General features: G+C 43.7%; 1 protein-coding gene across 2 annotated transcripts; it reads left to right on the top strand.

Moving 5' to 3' along the window:
- The first annotated feature begins 11022 nt into the window (after positions 1–11022).
- Positions 11023–17222, top strand: TMEM170A (transmembrane protein 170A). Of its 2 annotated transcripts, none has more exons than XM_026456463.1 (2): positions 11023–11200; positions 15216–17222. In XM_026456463.1, the coding sequence occupies exons 1-2, from the start codon at positions 11032–11034 to the stop codon at positions 15344–15346; spliced, it is 300 nt and encodes a 99-aa protein (XP_026312248.1). In that variant the 5' UTR covers positions 11023–11031; the 3' UTR covers positions 15347–17222. The 2 variants fall into 2 exon arrangements, with proteins under 2 accessions (XP_026312248.1, XP_026312249.1); XM_026456464.1 differs by having other exon boundaries at positions 11024–11131.
- Positions 17223–17783: the final 561 nt, after the last annotated feature.

Below are 17783 nucleotides of genomic sequence, written 5' to 3'. Positions count from 1 at the left end.
TGAAATGTTCTTGCAATCTGGAGGCACTGCTGGGACCAGATTAATCTTTGTTTCCTTAATTTTCCCGTTTCCTGAAAAATTTCAAGCTTGCCGAACAGTTGAGAGAACAGTACAACAAATACCCATGCACCCTCAGATTCAGTAATATTTTGATTCTTTGGGTTTCTCTTTCTATATATATCTAATCACATGTATTACATATAACACTTAGATGTATGTCACATGTCCCATTTCAACTCCGGAGTTATTCAATAGGAAGTTGCTGAAGTCATAACACTTACTTGATGCCTGATAATCTTAGCATATATCTTCTAAAAACCATTTTCTATCATCCACAAAACCGTATCACATCCAAGAAATTGAACATGATAGAATAATGTTATCTAATGTATGGGCCTTGTTTAAATTTCCCCAATTGTCCACATAGATTTTTTTCCTTAAAAAAGTATATATATATTCCATGATCTAAGGGTCACACATTACATTAAGTTGTCCCATCTCTTTAGTTTCATTTAGCTGGAACAGCTCCTTTCTTGGTTGAATTTTTTTAAGATGAACATTTTGGAAGAGTCCGTGTGAATTGTTTTATAGACTGTTTTACAATCTAGGTTCATTAGATTTTCTTCATGATTAGATTTAGATTAAACATTTTTGGTCAGAAAGCCACCTGCCTAGGTGATGTCCACTCACCAGTACATCACATCAAGAGACATTGAATGTCAGCCCGGCGGGGTGGCTCACATCTAGAATCCCAGCACTTTGGGAGGCTGAGGCAGGTGTATTACCTGAGGTCAGGAGTTCAAGACCACCCTTGTCTCTACTAAAAATACAAAAATTAGGCGTAGCGATGTGTACCTGTAATCCCAGCTACCTGGGAGGCTGAGGCACGAGAATCTCTTGAACCCAGGAGGCAGAGGTTGCAGTGAGCCAAGATTGTGCCACTGCACTTCAGCCTGGGTGACAGAGTGAGACTTCGTCTCAACAAAAAAAGAGACATTGAATGTCAGTTTGTATCTTCATTGATAGTACTACTAAGTTTGATCATTTGGTGAAGATGGTGTCTGTGAAAACTCTACTGTAAGGGTATCCGCATCCTCTCTTAATACTAAGTGTGCTTAATGGGAGTGGCATTCATTGTCCTGAATCTGGTGTATTGCTATTTTGGCCCCACAGAAAAGGTTACTTGCAGTTTATGCCAACTCATTATGGCAGACTCATTGTTCTGAAGTATTCTGACGTATTTATGTATACGAGGAAGCACTGAATTGATTTTTTCTTTATTATCTGTATTTGCAGTTTAGCCATTTACCTAGGGAGGAGGGTTAGGTAGACATCTAAATGACTAAATCGGCTGGTTGCGGTGGCTCACACCTGTAATCCCAGCACTTTGGGAGGCCAGAGCGGGCGGATCATCTGAGGTCAGGAGTTCGAGACTAACCTGGCCAACATGGTGACTGACATGCCATCTCTACTAAAAATACAAAAATTTGTGGGGCGTGGTGGTGCATGCCTGTAATTCCAGCTACTCGGGAGACTGAGGCAGGAGAAGAGCTTGAACCTGAGAGGGGAAGGTTGCAGTGAGCCGACATCACGCCCCTGCACTCCAGCCTGGGCTACAGAGCGAGACTCTGTTTCAAAAATAAATAATTATAAGTAAATGGCTAAACTACAAATGCAGTTAAAATTTTTTCCTTTACTGTTGTCATTTTTAAACCTCAAAACCAAGAAACTGAGATCTTTATCTTGTATCAGGAATGACATCATCTTCGGAAGATACAGATTTCACTAAATCAGTGTCAAATTAGATCTTATTAAAATAATTAAAAACCCAGTAATGTTTTTGTGTTGTCCTTGCATAAGTCAAGACTGGTCACACTTGAACCCAAGACTGGTCACACTTGAACCAGTCATTTATTCATTCACTCAAAAAATATTTGATCTGTGTTAATTGTATGCCTGTTGGTTTCTAGGCACTAAGTCAAGATGCCATAGTAACAAAAAAAGCCCCTTCCCACATGGAACTTTCATTCAAATGGGGAGAGAGAAAACAAACAAAACAGCTGGTGGTGAGAGGCCTAGGAAGGGGGCAGGGCCTGTGTGGCTCAGGTGGAATGCTGTTTGCTGTAAAGTGATGGGGAGGCCCTGGATGGTGATGATATTGGAGTCAAAATCTGAAGAAAGTGAGTAGTGAGCTAATGAGCCAACAGCTACTGGAGGAAGAGCAAGTGTTCTAGGCCAGGGAGCAGCAGATTCAGAGGTCCTGGAACAGGAGCTTGCAGAAGAAACACTGAGGAGCCCGGGGTGCCTGGAGTGACTATGTGGGCAAGGTGGAGAAAAGGAGGGGAGGGCAGATCCTGGAGGGCTCTACTGGGGAGTTTTGAGCAGAGATGGGATGATTCTGACTTTCTAAAAAAGTGTACAATCCAGTGGTTTTTAGTCTATTTACAGAGTTATACAACTATCACAATTAGTTTGAGAATATTTGCATCATCCTGAGAAGAAACCTTTGTACAAAGAAGAAACTTAGGAAATAATGGCTTTGCATGGAGAAAGAAGGCCCCATCAGGACAGACAAGGTCTGGTCAGGCTAGGACTGAGGTGAGGCAGGCCAGGGGCACACCCAAGAACCAAGAAGGAGCAGGCAGGCAGTATCCAGGGATAGGTGGTTGACTACAGTTGGTAGTTCAGTGGGCATGTCCTCTTGTTAGGAAGGAATGGAGGGGACAGTTGGACGTCCAGGCAGGGAGGTGGGATTTGGCAAGAGAGGAGCCTCCCAGTGCACAACGTGCAGAGCTGTAGGCTGATAGGTGATTAGTATCAAGATAGCCCAACTTTAGCTTGGAGTTGTAGGACTACATAGACTCTTTTTTTTTTTTTTTTTGAGACAGTTTAGCTCTGTCGCCCAGGCTGGAGTGCAGTGGTATGATCTTGGCTCACTATAATCTCTGCCTCGCAGGATCAAGTGATTCTCCTACCTCAGCCTCCCGAGTAGCTGGGATTACAGGCCGGCGCCACCACACCTGGCCAATTTTTGTACTTTTAGTAGAGACGGGGTTTCGCCATGTTGGCCAGGCTGGTCTTGAACTCCTGACCTCAGGTGGTCCACCTACCTCGGCCTCCTAAAGTGCTGGGATTACAGGCATGAGCCACTGAGCCCTGCCCAGACTGCGTAAGACTCTTAATCCCCAGGAGGACTCATGTGGTCTGCTTAGAACCCCAGAGGAACTGGCTGTGTTGACCCAGTTGTTCACTGGAACACAAGATGAGAGTGGGGCCAGCTGGAAGGAGGGCTGAGTGCTGAGCCTCACGCTGCCCACTTGGCTCAGGTTCTTTCCATTGCTGCCATTTGGGGCCAGATTGGTCTTGAGGCCTTGGTTGGAGGTTAGGTGACTCTGCTGTGAAGGTTAGAGGCCAGGGAGCCAGCCGTTATAGACCCCTTTTGTTAATACAGAATCCACTCGAGGATTCTGCTGTTTGTTCTCTTTCACTGCAATATCTCTCTGAATATCTGTCTTAAAGGTATATCTGTCTAGGCCGGGCACAGTGACTCACGCCTGTAATCACAGCACTTTGGGAGGCCAAGGCGGGTGAATCACCTGAGGTCAGGAGTTCGAGACCAGCCTGGCCAATATGGTGAAACCCCATCTCTACTAAAAATGCAAAAATTAGCTGGGCGTGGTGGCACGCGCCTGTACTCCCAGCTACTTGGGAGGCTGAGGTAGAATAATCGCTTGAACCCGGGAGGTGGAGGTTGCAGTGAGCTGATATCATGCCACTGCACTCCAGCCTGGACAACAGAGTGAGACCCCATCTCATATATATATATCTGTCTAAAAATATATCCTCAAGGAAACTCTCAAATATCTTTTAGGGTAGGGATCTTAGTCTTTTTACTGGTATGTCAGCATATAGAATAAGGTCAGTATGTATTTGACTGATCAGCGATTAACTTCTTAGTGTTTTTATGACTCTGCTATTGCTACTGTAATTAATTCCACAAGTTTAGCAGCTTAAAGCCATACAGATTTTATTGTCTTACAATTATGAAGGTCAGAAGTCCAAATTGGGTGCGTATGGGCTAAAACCAAGGTTTAGCAGGGCTGTGTTCCTTCTGGAACTTTCAGTAAGAATTTTTTTCCTGCCTTTTCCAGCGTCTAGAGGCCACCTACGTTCCCTGATGCTTGGCCTCCTCCTCTTCTTCATAGCCAGCAGCATAACATCTTCAAATCTCTCTGACTCTCATCTCCTACCTCCCTCTTACAAAGACCCTGTGATTACATTAGACCTAACTGGAAAATCCAAGAAAATCTTTTGCAAGATCCTTACTTTAGTCACCACAGTGTCCCTTTACCCATGAAAGGTAATCTGTTCACAGGTTTTGGAGATGGAAATGCGAACACCTTTGGGAGCCCATTCTACCACAATGCTCAATCTCATTTTCCAATATCATATTGTATTACAGATTAGTTACCTGATTTAACTTCACCATAGGGAGATGATGTGCCTTTAGCTGCCAAAGTAAACAAACCCGAAGCAATATACTTACTTTAAAGCAGTGAACAAATAAATACTGTAAGATATGTAGACAAAGATTTCTGAGAGAGTTTTGAGCCAGTGAAATGAAAAGTACTGTATGACGATCGATAAACAGCTATTAAATAGATGGCAAATTAAGGTGCAGTAGATTAAAGGGAAATCACTTAGTTTTTTAAGAAGCCTTTTAGATCCAGGTTTGCCTTTGCTATTTAGAGTCCTGTAATAACCTCATGTGAGAGTGTTTTATAAGCATACTCTTCTGCTCATCTATAATAAAACCTTTTTTTCCTACTTGAAATGACTTTAGTGATGCTCTATAAAATACATAGTGAAGGAGCTAATGGATGTGGCTCAGGGTTGTAGGGGGTGCGGTGTGCCTCTCCTTCTCAGAACCGCAGAGAGGTGTTGGCCTGCTCTGTATGCCAGGCACTGTTTACAAATTGGCCTTTAAGTTTTTTGGAAAATTGAGATGTGGGTTGGTGACTGAGCAGGCCTCCTGGGCCAGGGGCTGTGCTCCTAGGGAAGTGGGGATGGGTGACATTTTTGTCTCATCATGGGCCGCCATAACAAAGTACCACAGACTAGCTGTTTTAAATGACAGACATCGTCTCCTCAGTTCTGGAGGCTGGAAGGCTGAGATTAGGGTGCCAGGATGGTTGCGTTCTAGCGAAGACCCTCTTCTTGACTTGCCTTCTCACCATGTCTTCACATGTCAGAGAGAGACAGGTATCAAGATATTGAGAATCTCTTCCTCTCATAAGACCACAGTCCTGTTGGGTTTAACACATGAATAGTAGGGGCACATAATTCAGCCCTTAGCAGTTGGATGGCACACCTGTGTTCCAGCCCGCCTTCCTGGAAATTACCAGCTTCATATGTTTCTGGCATATTAAAGCTTTGCCTCCCAGTTCAAGGCCTCAGTGGTTCTGGGGCAGCTGATAGGAAGCCAGGCTCCAGCAGTGCCTTGAGTTACTGCAGAAAGCAGAGCTTATCTCTAAAACTCTGGCATCTCCAGCAGAAGCCCTGGATAGCGGGGACCCAGGGCTGGTCTCAGGTCAGTAGGGGCAGACAGCAGCCAGGTGAAGATTGTTCTGGGTTCTTGGAGGCAGGTTTGCATCTCATTTGCCCACTTTGGACCAGTGAATTCCTGGTACCACCATAGAACTTTCTGCAGACTAGGTGTTTGGGTGGTCAGAGGGTCAGATTGATTTGGGAATGGCAGGTGAGGATTCGGGATAGAAGATGGTCTTTCTGCCTTGGAAGAGAGGCATGGTGCTGTACTGGGGCTTGGGGTTGAGCTGGCGGTGAGTGGGTGGCGGACAGGAGGCCTCAGCTGGGAGGCCAGGCTGCTCTTGACTGAGCCAGGGGCCACAGTAGCTGCCCAGGCAGGAGGGATTTGTGGGTGCCACAGCTCTGGTGGGTGCACATTTGTTAGGGAGAAGCAATATCCAGACCCAGGCACTTCCCCCTCTGGAGCTGCTGAGAGCCAGGGAGGGCGAGTCTCTTGGCAGCAGAAGGCAGGAATAGCTCCTGGCCTAATGGGGGCCAGAAAAGAAACTGCAGGAGGATATGGGTTTGTTGTGGAAGAGGTGGGGCCTGAAACCCTGAGGACCAAGAATCCTGCCCTCAATTTCTGATTGACACTGTTGACTAAAGGTGACTTTTTTCACTGGTGGAAGAAGATTCGTTCCTTAGCCTCCCGCGTCACCGGGATTACAGGCGTGCGCCACCCCACCTTGCTAATTTTTATATTTTTAGGTAGAGACAGGGTTTTGCCATGTTGGCCTGGCTGATCTGAAACTACTAACCGCAGATGAGCCACCCGCCTCAGCCTCCAAAGTGCTGGGCTTGCAGATATGACCCACTGTGCCTGACCTCATTTGTTATTTTTAATAAGCATTGAGACCTAATTGGGGCATCCTTGCTGTTTTCACTGAGAACCATTTATCCAAAACAAGACCTGAGCACTCTCACTGGAAGTATTCAGAATATGCTCTGAATTGAAGCTTTATTAAAACTCAGAATGAGCAAAGAATTTGAGCAGTCATCTGTGAAAATGCCAAGGGAGGGTTAAGGGGATTTGGCTCCACCCCTTGTCTCCAATAGCCCCTTAAATCCAGCTTCCCAACAAGATTAAGAAGCCTGTGTAAAGGGAATAAAAATACCTTCATAAAACTGTGGTTTTCATTGATCTGGGGAAAAACGCACACACTAACAGTGCGCTTACAGTGCTAATACAGATTCCAGTAAAGCTTCTGGTCCTCCCCTCCTCCCCCTTTCTAATCCCCTCAAGCCGATTGATGCCCCTAGCTGGTCTCTTTTAAATTGTTCATCCCAATAGGCTCATTCTTCCTGAGCAGTTCTTGTGAAAACAAAAGCTTTGTTTTTTCTTATCTTTTTTTTTTTTTTTTTTAAGTCTAGCTCTCTTTCCCTGGGTCATGGCGACATCTGCCTCCAGGGTTCAAACGATTCTCATGCTTCAGCCTCCTGAGTAGTTGGGATTACAGGCATTCGCCCCACGCCCAGCTAATTTTTTTGTATTTTTAGGAGAAGACGGTGTTTCACCATGTTGGCCAGGCTGGTCTCAAACTCCTGGCTTCAAGTGCTGGGATTATAGGCATGAGCCACCGCGCCTGGCCTATCTAATAAATATTTATTAAATAAGCATGCTCAGTACATAGAAGCATTTCCACATGCATGTTTTTTTTTGTGTTTATTTTCTCAAAAACAGGATCTTATTCTACATACAGCTGGCTTTTGTAACTTCACAATGTGGCTTGGGTGTCTTGCCCCTTCAGTATACATACATCTGTTGCATATTTTAATGGAACTGTGTAGTGTTCTATTACGTGGGTGCACAGAATGTGTTTTCCAAATCCTACAGTGATAGCCATGCAGCTGACTTCTAGTTTTTGCTATTATAGACAATGCTGTTGGGACCTTTTTGTTACCTCTGTCCTTGCCTACCTATGCTTTTCTGTAGGGTATATCCCTGGAAGTGAAATTGTTGCAGCAAGGGCCATGCACATTTGACTTCCAAATTACCCTGCAAAAAGGTGGTTTTCCAGTTTGTATTCCAACTAGGAGTGTCAGGTGGGGCCTGTGGAATAATGCTGTGACAACCCTTTACTGCTTAAAACCTACATTGGCACTTTAGATCTTTTGTTAAGTCCTTAGTCTGGTATCAAATTCCCCAAAGGGTGTCCCTCATCTGTCGTTATAGCTTTAACTGTCATTGCCCTTTTTTTTTTTTTTTTTTGAGACGAAGTGTCATTCTCTGTCACGCAGGATAGAGTGCAGTGGTGTAATCTTGGCTCACTGCAACTTCTGCCTCCTGGGTTGAAGCAGTTCTCCTGCCTCAGCCTTCCAAGTAGCTGGGACTACAGGTGCCCACCACCATGACCGGCTAAGTTTTTGTGGGTTTTTCTGTATTTTTAGTAGAGACAGGGTTTCACTATGTTGACCAGGCTGGTCTGGAACTCCTGACCTCGTGATTCACCCATCTCCGCCTCCCAAAGTGGTGGGATTACAGGCATGAGCTACCACGCACAGCCATCATTGCTCTTTTTTTTTTTTTTTTTTTTTGAGACGGAGTCTCACTCTGTCGCCCAGGCTGGAGTGCAGTGGCCGGATCTCAGCTCACTGCAAACTCTGTCTCTCGGGTTCCCGCCATTCTCCTGCCTCAGCCTCCCGAGTAGCTGGGACTACAGGCGCCCGCCACCTCGTCCGGCTAATTTTTTGTATTTTTTTTAGTAGAGACGGGGTTTCACTGTGTTAGCCAGGATGGTCTCGATCTCCTGACCTCGTGATCCGCCCGTCTCAGCCTCCCAAAGTGCTGGGATTACAGGCTTGAGCCACCGCGCCCGGCCCATCATTGCTCTTATAAAGCCTCTGTGCTTTGGTAAAGCCCGTGGTTTTTAATCAGAGTAGTTTTGCCCCCCTGGGGACATTTGACAATGTCTGGAAATATTTTGGTTGACATGACTGGGAAGAGAGTGCTGCTGGCCAGAAGTGCCTCTCCATATCCTGTAGTGCACAGTGCAGCCCCCATAATGAAAAGTTATCTGGTCCAAATGTCAATAGGGCAGAGGGCGGTGGTCAAGAAACCCTGCTGAGCTAAGCTCTTCACTGATCTCAAAAATCACTTGCTACTTGTCTACCTCTAGCGAAGGATGGACGGTTTTATCTAACGTGTCACCGCCAGTCCCTCCCTATGGGTAGCTAGAGAGCTACCTTGAGGATTCTAAGGCGTTGCCTTGGGTTCATTGAGGAAATGCTACACCATTTAACAAATTGTAAAGTCACATTCCAGCAGGACACTTTTGTTTTCTTTGTATTTTCGAGGGTGCCTCATGCATAGTTTTTCATACATAGTTGATGATTATATGTATCTTAATGTTGCCTGAATTACAGACACCTTAAGAGTAATTAGAGTTTTGTAGGAGCCAGCTCTCCTAACCTGTACTGTTGTTTACCTGCCGTTTGTCTTCAAGCCAAACATTTATATTTTCTGGTATTTATTTCATATCCTAAAGAGCTTTGAAATCCTAATAGGAGGTGATGGCTTGATGTTTACTGCATTGTCTTTAAAATGATTGTGGAATGAATATAATTGTATAGCTATCCATTTTAGAAGACTGAGTGATCAAAAGGTCAGGAAAGATCAGCAGGCATTGATTGCATAGTACCCTACCAATTGGCACTTGGGCTTGTGTCTCTTATAAGGGAATTATTTTTGTTTGGGTTTTTTGTTTTTTGGGGGGTTTTCTGAGACCATCTCACCCTGTTGCCCAGGCAGGAGTGCAGTAGCATGATCTCAGCTCACTGCAGCCTCTGCCCCCACAGGCTCAAGCAATCTTCCCACCTCAGCGTCTCGAGTAGCTGGGACTAAGGTATGCAATACCATGCCAGGCTAATTTTTGTATTTTTTGTAGAGATAGGGTTTCCCTATTGCCCAAGCTAATCTCAAACTCCTGGGCTCAAGCGACCTGCCACCTTGGCCACCCAAAGTGTTGGGATTACAGTTGTGAGCCACCGTGGCCAGCCATGGTCGGGGGACATTATTTAGGTCAATTTTGAAATCTAGGTGAACCTTTTTTTTTCAGTTTGAGGGTACAGGGATTGGTCAGCTTTTTCTGTAAAGGGCCAGATAGTAACTATTTTAGGCTTTAGGGGTCATGTGGTCTGTGTCACTGTTATCAGCTTTGGACTTGAAGCTGGAAAGCAGCCATAAACAATACTTAAATGAAAGGGCATGGGTTGAATAAGTATGTGTGTACAAAAGTAAATGCTTTCTGATAAGTGTGTGTGTATAAAAGTGTTAATGAATGGGTTCAGATAAGTCTGTGTAAAAAACAGGTGGTAGGTCTGTGGGCAGTAGTTTGTTGAACCCTCTAAAACCATCAATATTTGGATATTTGACTGATGAACCCTACTTTGCAAGTAAATGATGTTGAAGGCCGGGGACGGTGTCCTCACACCTGTAATCCCTGCCCTTTGGGAGGCCAAGGTGGGCGGATCGTTTGAGCCAAGGCATTCAAGACCAGCCTGGGCAACCCGGTGAGACCCCATCTCTTAAGAAAGTACAGGCCAGGCGCAGTGGCTAATGCCTGTAATCCCAGCACTTTGGAAGGCCAAGGTGGGCAGATCAACTGAGGTCGGGAGTTTGAGACCAGCCTGGCCAAGATGGTGAAACCCCATCTCTACTGAAAATGCAAAAATTAGCCAGGGGTGGTGGCAGGCGCCTGTAATCCCAGGTACTCGGGAGGCTGAGGCTGGAGAATCACTTGAACTGGGGAGGCAGAGGTTGCGGTGAGCTGAGATTGTGCCACTGCACTCCATGCTGGGCAACAGAGTAGTGAGACCTTGTCTCATAAAAAAGGAAAATACAAAAAAAAGAAAAAAAAATTTCGCCAGGTGTGGTAGCACACGCCTGTAGTTCTAGCTACTCCAGAGGCTGAGGCAGGAGAACACCCAGACCTAGGAGGTCAAGGCTGCAGTGAGCCATGATGGTGCCACTGTACTGCGGTCTGGATGACAGAGTGAGACCCTGTCTTTAAAAAAATTTTTTCAGGCCGGGTGCGGTGGCTCGTGCCTGTAATCCCAGCACTTTGGGAAGCCGAGGTGGGCGGATCTTGAGGTCAGGAGATCGAGACCATCTTGGCTAACACGGTGAAACCCCATCTCTACTAAAAATACAAAAAATTAGCCAGGCGTGGTGGCGGGCGCCTGTAGTCCCAGCTACTCAGGAGGCTGAGGCGGGAGAATGGCGTGAACCCAGGAGGCGGAGCTTGCAGTGAGCTGAGACCGCGTCACTGCACCCCAGCCTGGGCGACAGAGCAAGACTTCGACTCAAAAAAAAAAAAATTTTTTTTTTTCGGAAAGAAAAAATAAATGGTGTTGAAAATGAAATCATGAGTATGATGAGTACCCTCTGCAATGATTGTCCTGGGAAAGGCAGTGATTCACAACCTTTCTTTGTCTTCCCTCGTAGAGATGTGGTATGGTGTGTTCCTGTGGGCACTGGTGTCTTCTCTCTTCTTTCATGTCCCTGCTGGATTACTGGCCCTCTTCACCCTCAGACATCACAAATATGGTAGGTTCATGTCTGTAAGCATCCTGTTGATGGGCATCGTGGGACCAATTACTGCTGGAATCTTGACAAGTATGTTAGACATTAAAATACCAGTCAAAAATGTTTAATATGACTAGTCAATTTCAGGACCTATTTTAGAAACATATCTGAGTAGGATGAAGGAAAGAGTGACGTTTAACCACAAGTCATTTTTTTTTGTTGTTTTTTTTAAAGATAGGTCTCCGTATGTCAGCAAGGCCGGAGTGCAGTGGTCGCAATCTTGGCTCACCGCAGCCTCGACCTCTTGGGCTCAAGTAATCCTCCTACATCAGCCTCCCAAGAAGCTTGGACTACAGGGGTGTGCCACCATGCCTGGCTAATTTTTGTGTATTTTTTTAGAGACAGGGTTTCGTCATGTTGCCCAGGTCTCGAATTCCTGAGCTCAAGCGATCTGCCCACCTCAGCCTCCCAAAAGGCTGGAATTACAGGCATGAGCCTCTGTGCCTGGCCCAGTTTTTTTAATGTATTGATTTTTTTTTCCACCCCCAAGGCCCTATTACTTGGCTAACCTCTTTGACTTACTGAGTCAGATTTCATCTCAGTGGCTTCAGGGAAGTCATGTTAAACTTTGTGATATATCTTGTGAGAGAGGCCACCAGCAAGAGGAAAATTTATCTTTTCGGAAGCTACTTCTCCTTTCTGATCAGCTATCTCTTGAGCGTTGGCCCTGCAATATAGTTGGTGAATTACTTCCACTCATGTGGATGTGGTTGCTGTAAAGGTAGAAGACAAATTCTGATGACAAGAATTCTTTGCTAGGTGTAGTAGCTCATGACTGTGATACCAGCACTTTGGGAGGCAGAGGTGGGAGGCTTGCTGAAGCCCAGGAAATTGAGACTAGCCTGAACAAGATAGCAAGACCCCATCTCTACAAATAAGAATAAAAAATGTAGCTGAGTGTAATAGTGTGTGTCCGTGGTTCCAGCTACGTGGGAGGCTGACGTGGGAGGATTGCTGGAGCCAGGAGGTCCAGGCTGGGCTGCCGTGAGTCGTGATCACACCACAGCAGATCAGCCTGGGCCACACAGCAAGACCCGAGGGGGAAAAGAAAAGAATTCTTGTTTAGAAAAGTACCCGGTTAGTGCTCTGGTTATTTTTTTCCCCTTAGGACTTTCTGAATAAAAATTGGAGTAACATGATGTTATGAATTATTTTCAGGCCTGTTTTTGGGGCATTTGTTTTGCTACGGCTTTTGCTTATGGGATAAGACACAGTTACAGAAATGAGAACAACAAGTTTAAATTATTTTAAAGCTCATGCATAAATATAAATGTGTATTTTATATAAACTAAAAGTTCTAAGCAATTAAAATGTAAAATCCTCCATTTTCCCATCCCTAAATAATAGCCACAGTTTACATCTTGGTGTGTATTTCTTTTTTTAGGTATAGATGTAAATATAAATATATTCTTATAATACAGAAATGTAATATTCCTACTGATTTGTAACTTTTTTTCACTGTGAATTGAAAACCTTAGCGTCAAGCAGAAATCATTTGCCTTCTGTGTCTTTGGCTTGAGGGTTTTTTTTTTTTTTTTTTTTTGAGAGAAAGTGGCCTAGTTTCTCTGTGTTCTAACTGTATCACCTACTGCTTCTTTGGAGACCTTATGTCCCAGGATGACTGGCTCCTAGGGCCTGTCTTTGTTTATTTCTTAGTAAAATAGGGATGAAACTACCCACCTCATACCCTTGCATGATTGAGCCAATGTGTATATGATGTACTTAAACATAATCCCTGACACATAGTAATTGTCGAATACATATTGTATTCATTTCTGTCTTTAAGGCTCTATGAGTAATCTGTTCCCTTTCCATTTGCTGCTCCCTTGGATATACTTTTTCCTTTCTTCACTTCATTATCGCAGTCCCACTTTAGGGCCCAGTTCAAGTTCCTTAAGCTTCTTTCTACCCAACCCACTCTTTCTGTGTTCCTAAATTTTGGAAGGGCCCAATGAAACATGTCTTTCAGATGTTAGTAACAAAATGTATGCATTGCCAGTGGAGGTGGGCATTTTAAATCACTAAATGTTCAAGGCAGCCAACCTTGGGTTAATACTGTTCTTTCTTCTTGTTAAAATATGTTAATATACCTTCATATCACATTTATGAAATGTGCCAGGCATGGTGGTTTATTCGTGTAATCCCAGCACTTTGGGAGGCCAGCTTGTGAGGATCGCTTAAGTCCAAGAGTTCAAAACTAGCCTGGGCAACATAGTGAGAGCCTGTCTCTACGAAAAATAAATAAATAAAATAGCCAGGCATGGTGGCATGTGCCTCTAGTCCCAGCTGCTCAGGAGGATCACTTGAACCCTGGTGATTGAGGCTGCAGGGAGCTGTGATCATGGCACCGCATTCCAGCCTGAGCGAAAGAGTGAAACACTGTCTCAAAAAAAAAAAAAAAAAAAAAAAGTTGTAAACATGTGATTGAGACACTGTTATTTTGCATTATTGCAAATCTGTTTCTGTCTTGTGTTCCCAGCTAGATTCCAAGTACTTAGAGAATAGGGATCATACCTTATAAAACACAGAAGTGTTCTGCAGAAGAAAATTTGAGTGAATGAACATGCTATGACCAAGGAGAATTTTATTTGGTGCATTTTGTGGAGGAAGGTCATATGGGAAATCTGGATCTATTCTCTTCTTTTTAAAATTTTTATTTATGTATTTTTATTTGAGAACAGGGTCTTGCTCTGTCACCTGGGCTGGAGTGCAGTGGCACAGTCACAGCTCACTGCAGCCTTGACCTCCCAAGCTCAAGTGATCCTCCTACCTCAGCCACCCAAGTAACTAGCATTCCAGGCACGTGCCACCACACCCAGCTAATTTTTCTATTTTTTGTAAAGACAAGGTTTTGTCGTGTTGCCCAGACTGGTCTCAAACTCCTGGGCTTAAGTGATCCTCCTGCCTCGGCCTTCCAAAATGCTGGAATTGTAGGCTTGAGCCACTGTACCTGGCCAGATCTTTTTTTTTTTTTTTGCGACAGGATCTGGCTCTGTTGCCCAGGCTTGAGTGCAGTGTTGCAGTCTCGGCTCACAGCGACCTCAGCCTCCTGGGTTCAAGCAACTCTCCTGTCTCAGCCTCCCGAGTAGTAGGGATTACAGGCGCATGCCACCACACTTGGCTAATTTTTTGTATTTTTAGTAGAGATGGGGTTTCACCATGTTGCCCAGGCTGGTCTCAAACTCCTTAGCTCAGATGATCTAACCACCTCGGCCTCCCAAAGTGCTGGGATTACAGGCCTGAGCTACCGCGCCCGGCTGGATCTGTTCTTTTCAAACAAATGAAATGTTAACTTTCTTGGTACAATGCTGAACTCCTATAGTAACTTAGATGGGTATCTGCATAGATACAGCGGTTTTTGTTTTGTTTTCTCAATTTGCGGGAAGTTATAGTGACTAACATAATAAAAACAATCAATGACTTGGGAAACAGGAAGGAATCCCTGAATCTCTCCTCTCATGCCCTGTGAATTAATAACAATATGACTTAGAGGTCCTCCTGTCTTCCCTTCTCACCCCTCTACTCCCTCCTCCATCCATTTCTTGAAGGGAACTATGAGTATGACAGAAGGTGGCGGGGTTGGGGGGTGTTCCCTGTGGCCTGAAACGTTTCTTGCTTAGTCTAACTCAAAAGACTGTTTTTCATTTGTTACCAAAAATGTAGTAGGTCCCTGTTGAAGGCTAGGCATGGGGTAACTGGTAGGGGAATACACAGATATTTTTGAGTTCATAATCCGGTCATGTGGGAATTGCTATCTTTGTGATTTTGATTATTTCTTCTAGATTATTTTATTCAATAAATCTGGGAGACTCTTGGTTTTAAGGAGTCAGCATCTAAAAGTGATCCGCAAGCCATGTAATGAATACTCAAAGCCTAGAGAAGTCCACAGAAAGAACAGGGAAAACCTAACATTTCTGTAAGATGTAGATTTCAATATAAAAATCTGGAACATTCTACTTACAGTAGCATTTTAAATGTTGTATTTTCATGAGTTTGTTAATCTTGGTTTTTTGTTTTTGTTTAACATTCTTGCGTTTTAAATCAGGTGCAGCTATTGCTGGAGTTTACCGAGCAGCAGGGAAGGAAATGATACCGTTCGAAGCCCTCACTCTGGGCACTGGACAGACGTTTTGCGTCGTGGTGGTCTCCTTTTTACGGATTTTAGCTACTCTATAGCATACATCCTTATGCTGAGATGTTGAACCTAAACTTGATGGAATCCTCCGGAAGAATACGTTATGGAGTGTAGTGTTTTCTTAGTTCTTCAAAGGGAAGCAACTTGGATGAACAGGAACGTGAAGAACAACATCTCAGCCTTTTCTTCATTTTGAAGCTCCTAGAGTTGAAGACTTATGTGGACTCCTATCGTTCTCAACCAAAAGAAGTCTTTTGGCTTTCTTTTTTGTAGATATTTAATTTAAGCAGTTTTCACATGTACCTTTACCCAAGCCAAGTCAACAGTGTCTCTGGGGTGGCATGCTTTGCACTGAAATTTACAGTATTCTGTGAGATGTCGCATATTTTGAAGAATCTATGGGAGATACTGGTTTATTTCAAATAAGCAGAGTATGTTGTATTAAAATCTTACCTAATCTTGATTAAAATTTGGCAAACTCTTTTCTTTACTAAATCTTAGTGACAGTAAATGCCAAATAGGTTTTGGTTAAGTATAGTTTTAAAAACAAATTTGGTGAAATAAAACAGGAAAAAAATTTTAAGTATAACTCAAGTAGAGGCTTTGGTTATACTGTTTAAAGAAAAAGTAGATAACAATGAATAATGTGACATTTTCTAGACAACTGTCTTGACCTCTGATTAAGATATTTTAAGAGATGTGAATTTGTTACTGTATGTTTTATCAAAATAAGCTAGCTAATTTAGACTTTTTAGAAGATTTTCTATACTACCTTTCCTTATCACTTCTCTTAATTTTATTCCATTTAATTGGAAACATTCATACCCTATTAAATGGCTTAAGTGGGAAATTTTGAGCCAGATTGGTTTGGACATTGAGGCACAAATAAGATACTTTAAGCATTCTATCACAGTTTTTCTTAGTGACTTTGGTATACTAATGACCCTTGAGAAACTATAGAAGTGCATCTGAAACTAGAGTTAGTGGTTATTGATTTTTTAGCTTAATGTGTTTACCTGGTGGTGACTCTTCAGCCCACTTTTACAGTATTGGGTATCAACTCCCAGAAAGTGCCTAAAATTTAATGTTCAGGTATGCACCCCTCTCCCGTTTACATTTTTATTCAAAAGAATTTATACCTTTAAAGAGATTTAAATATCAAGAGTTTTTTAAAACTTAATTTTAGCTATTTAAATTTTTATTCTACTGCCTAACTTTCTTTTTCATTAAAAGGCCTGAAAACTGTGACTTTTTGAAAGGGAAAGGATCACAGAAATTAAGTATATAATGTGATCCTTACCACCTAAACTGTTTTGTATGGAGTACAATCAGTGTGGTGGTAGTGGTGGTGGTTATCTGTCTTCAAAATAGTTTCTGGTAATTAAATCTTACTTTTTTTTTGTTTTTTTTAGACAGCGTCTGACTCTATCACCCAGGCTGTAGTGCAGTGACGCAATCTCAGCTCACTCCAACCTCTGCCACCCGGGCTCAGGTGATTCTGCTGCCTCAGTCTCCTGAGTAGCTGGGATTACAGGCACCTGCCACCGCGCCTAATTTTTGTATTTTTAGTAGAGATGGGTTTCACCATCTTAGCCAGGCTGGTCTTGAACTCCTGACCTCGTGATCCACCCGCGTTGTCCTCCCAAAGTGCTGGGATTACAGGTGTGAGCCACCGCATCTGGCCATAAATCTGACATCTTTAAAGGAAAGTTTTCATTGTGAGATTAAAGCTTAACAGCCCATGAGGTCATATGCACATGAACTAGACTAAATGGAACTTTCTATTCCATTTAAAGCAATATGCACTCTGGCTTCTGATTAAAAATAGCCAGTAGGAGAGTCTCCGAATCTACTGTGATTCTGGAGTCTGCCCAATTTGGAAAAAAAAAAAAAAAGAAAGAAAGAAAAAGTCAGGAGGACCAATTTGCCAGGGAAACTCTTAGAAAAGAATTACAAAGAGATCACAAAAACTGGACATTTTCTTTTGACTGATTAGACCACTTATGTCTGGGCACAGTGGCTCACACATGTAATCCCAACACTTTGGGCGGTCGATGTGGGAGGACTGCTTGAGCCCAAGAGTTCAAGATTGGCCTGGGCAACATAGCGAGACCTTGACTCTACTGAAAAATAAAAAAAAATTAGCTGGGTGTGGTCCCAACTGCTCAGGAGGCCAAAGTGGGAGAATCACTTGTGCCTGGGAGGTTCAGGCTACTGTGAGCCGAGACCACGCCACTGAACTCCAGCTTAGGCCACAGGGCAAGACCGTGTCTTAAAATAATATTATTGGCCAGGCGCAGTGGCTCAAGCTTGTAATCCTAGCACTTTAGGAGGCCGAGACGGGAGGATCACGAGGTCAGGAGATCGAGACCATCCTGGCTAACACGATGAAACCCCATCTCTACTAAAAAATACAAAAAAACTAGCCGGGCGAGGTGGTGGGCGCCTGTAGTCACACCTACTCGGGAGGCTGAGGCA

The sequence above is a fragment of the Piliocolobus tephrosceles genome, chromosome 17 (genome assembly GCF_002776525.5).
Source record: "Piliocolobus tephrosceles isolate RC106 chromosome 17, ASM277652v3, whole genome shotgun sequence".
In the NCBI taxonomy this organism is placed as follows: domain Eukaryota; kingdom Metazoa; phylum Chordata; class Mammalia; order Primates; family Cercopithecidae; genus Piliocolobus; species Piliocolobus tephrosceles.
The sequence above is the reverse complement of the archived record's forward strand: the minus strand, read 5'-3'. Positions and strand labels throughout refer to the sequence as shown.

Bases quoted from the DNA above. Each gene is read 5' to 3' on its own strand.
- TMEM170A (XM_026456463.1), top strand. From the start codon at position 11,032: ATGTGGTATGGTGTGTTCCTGTGGGCACTGGTGTCTTCTCTCTTCTTT. The intron at 11,201-15,215 runs GTATGTTAGACA...GTTTTAAATCAG, and splicing joins TACTGCTGGAATCTTGACAA to GTGCAGCTATTGCTGGAGTT.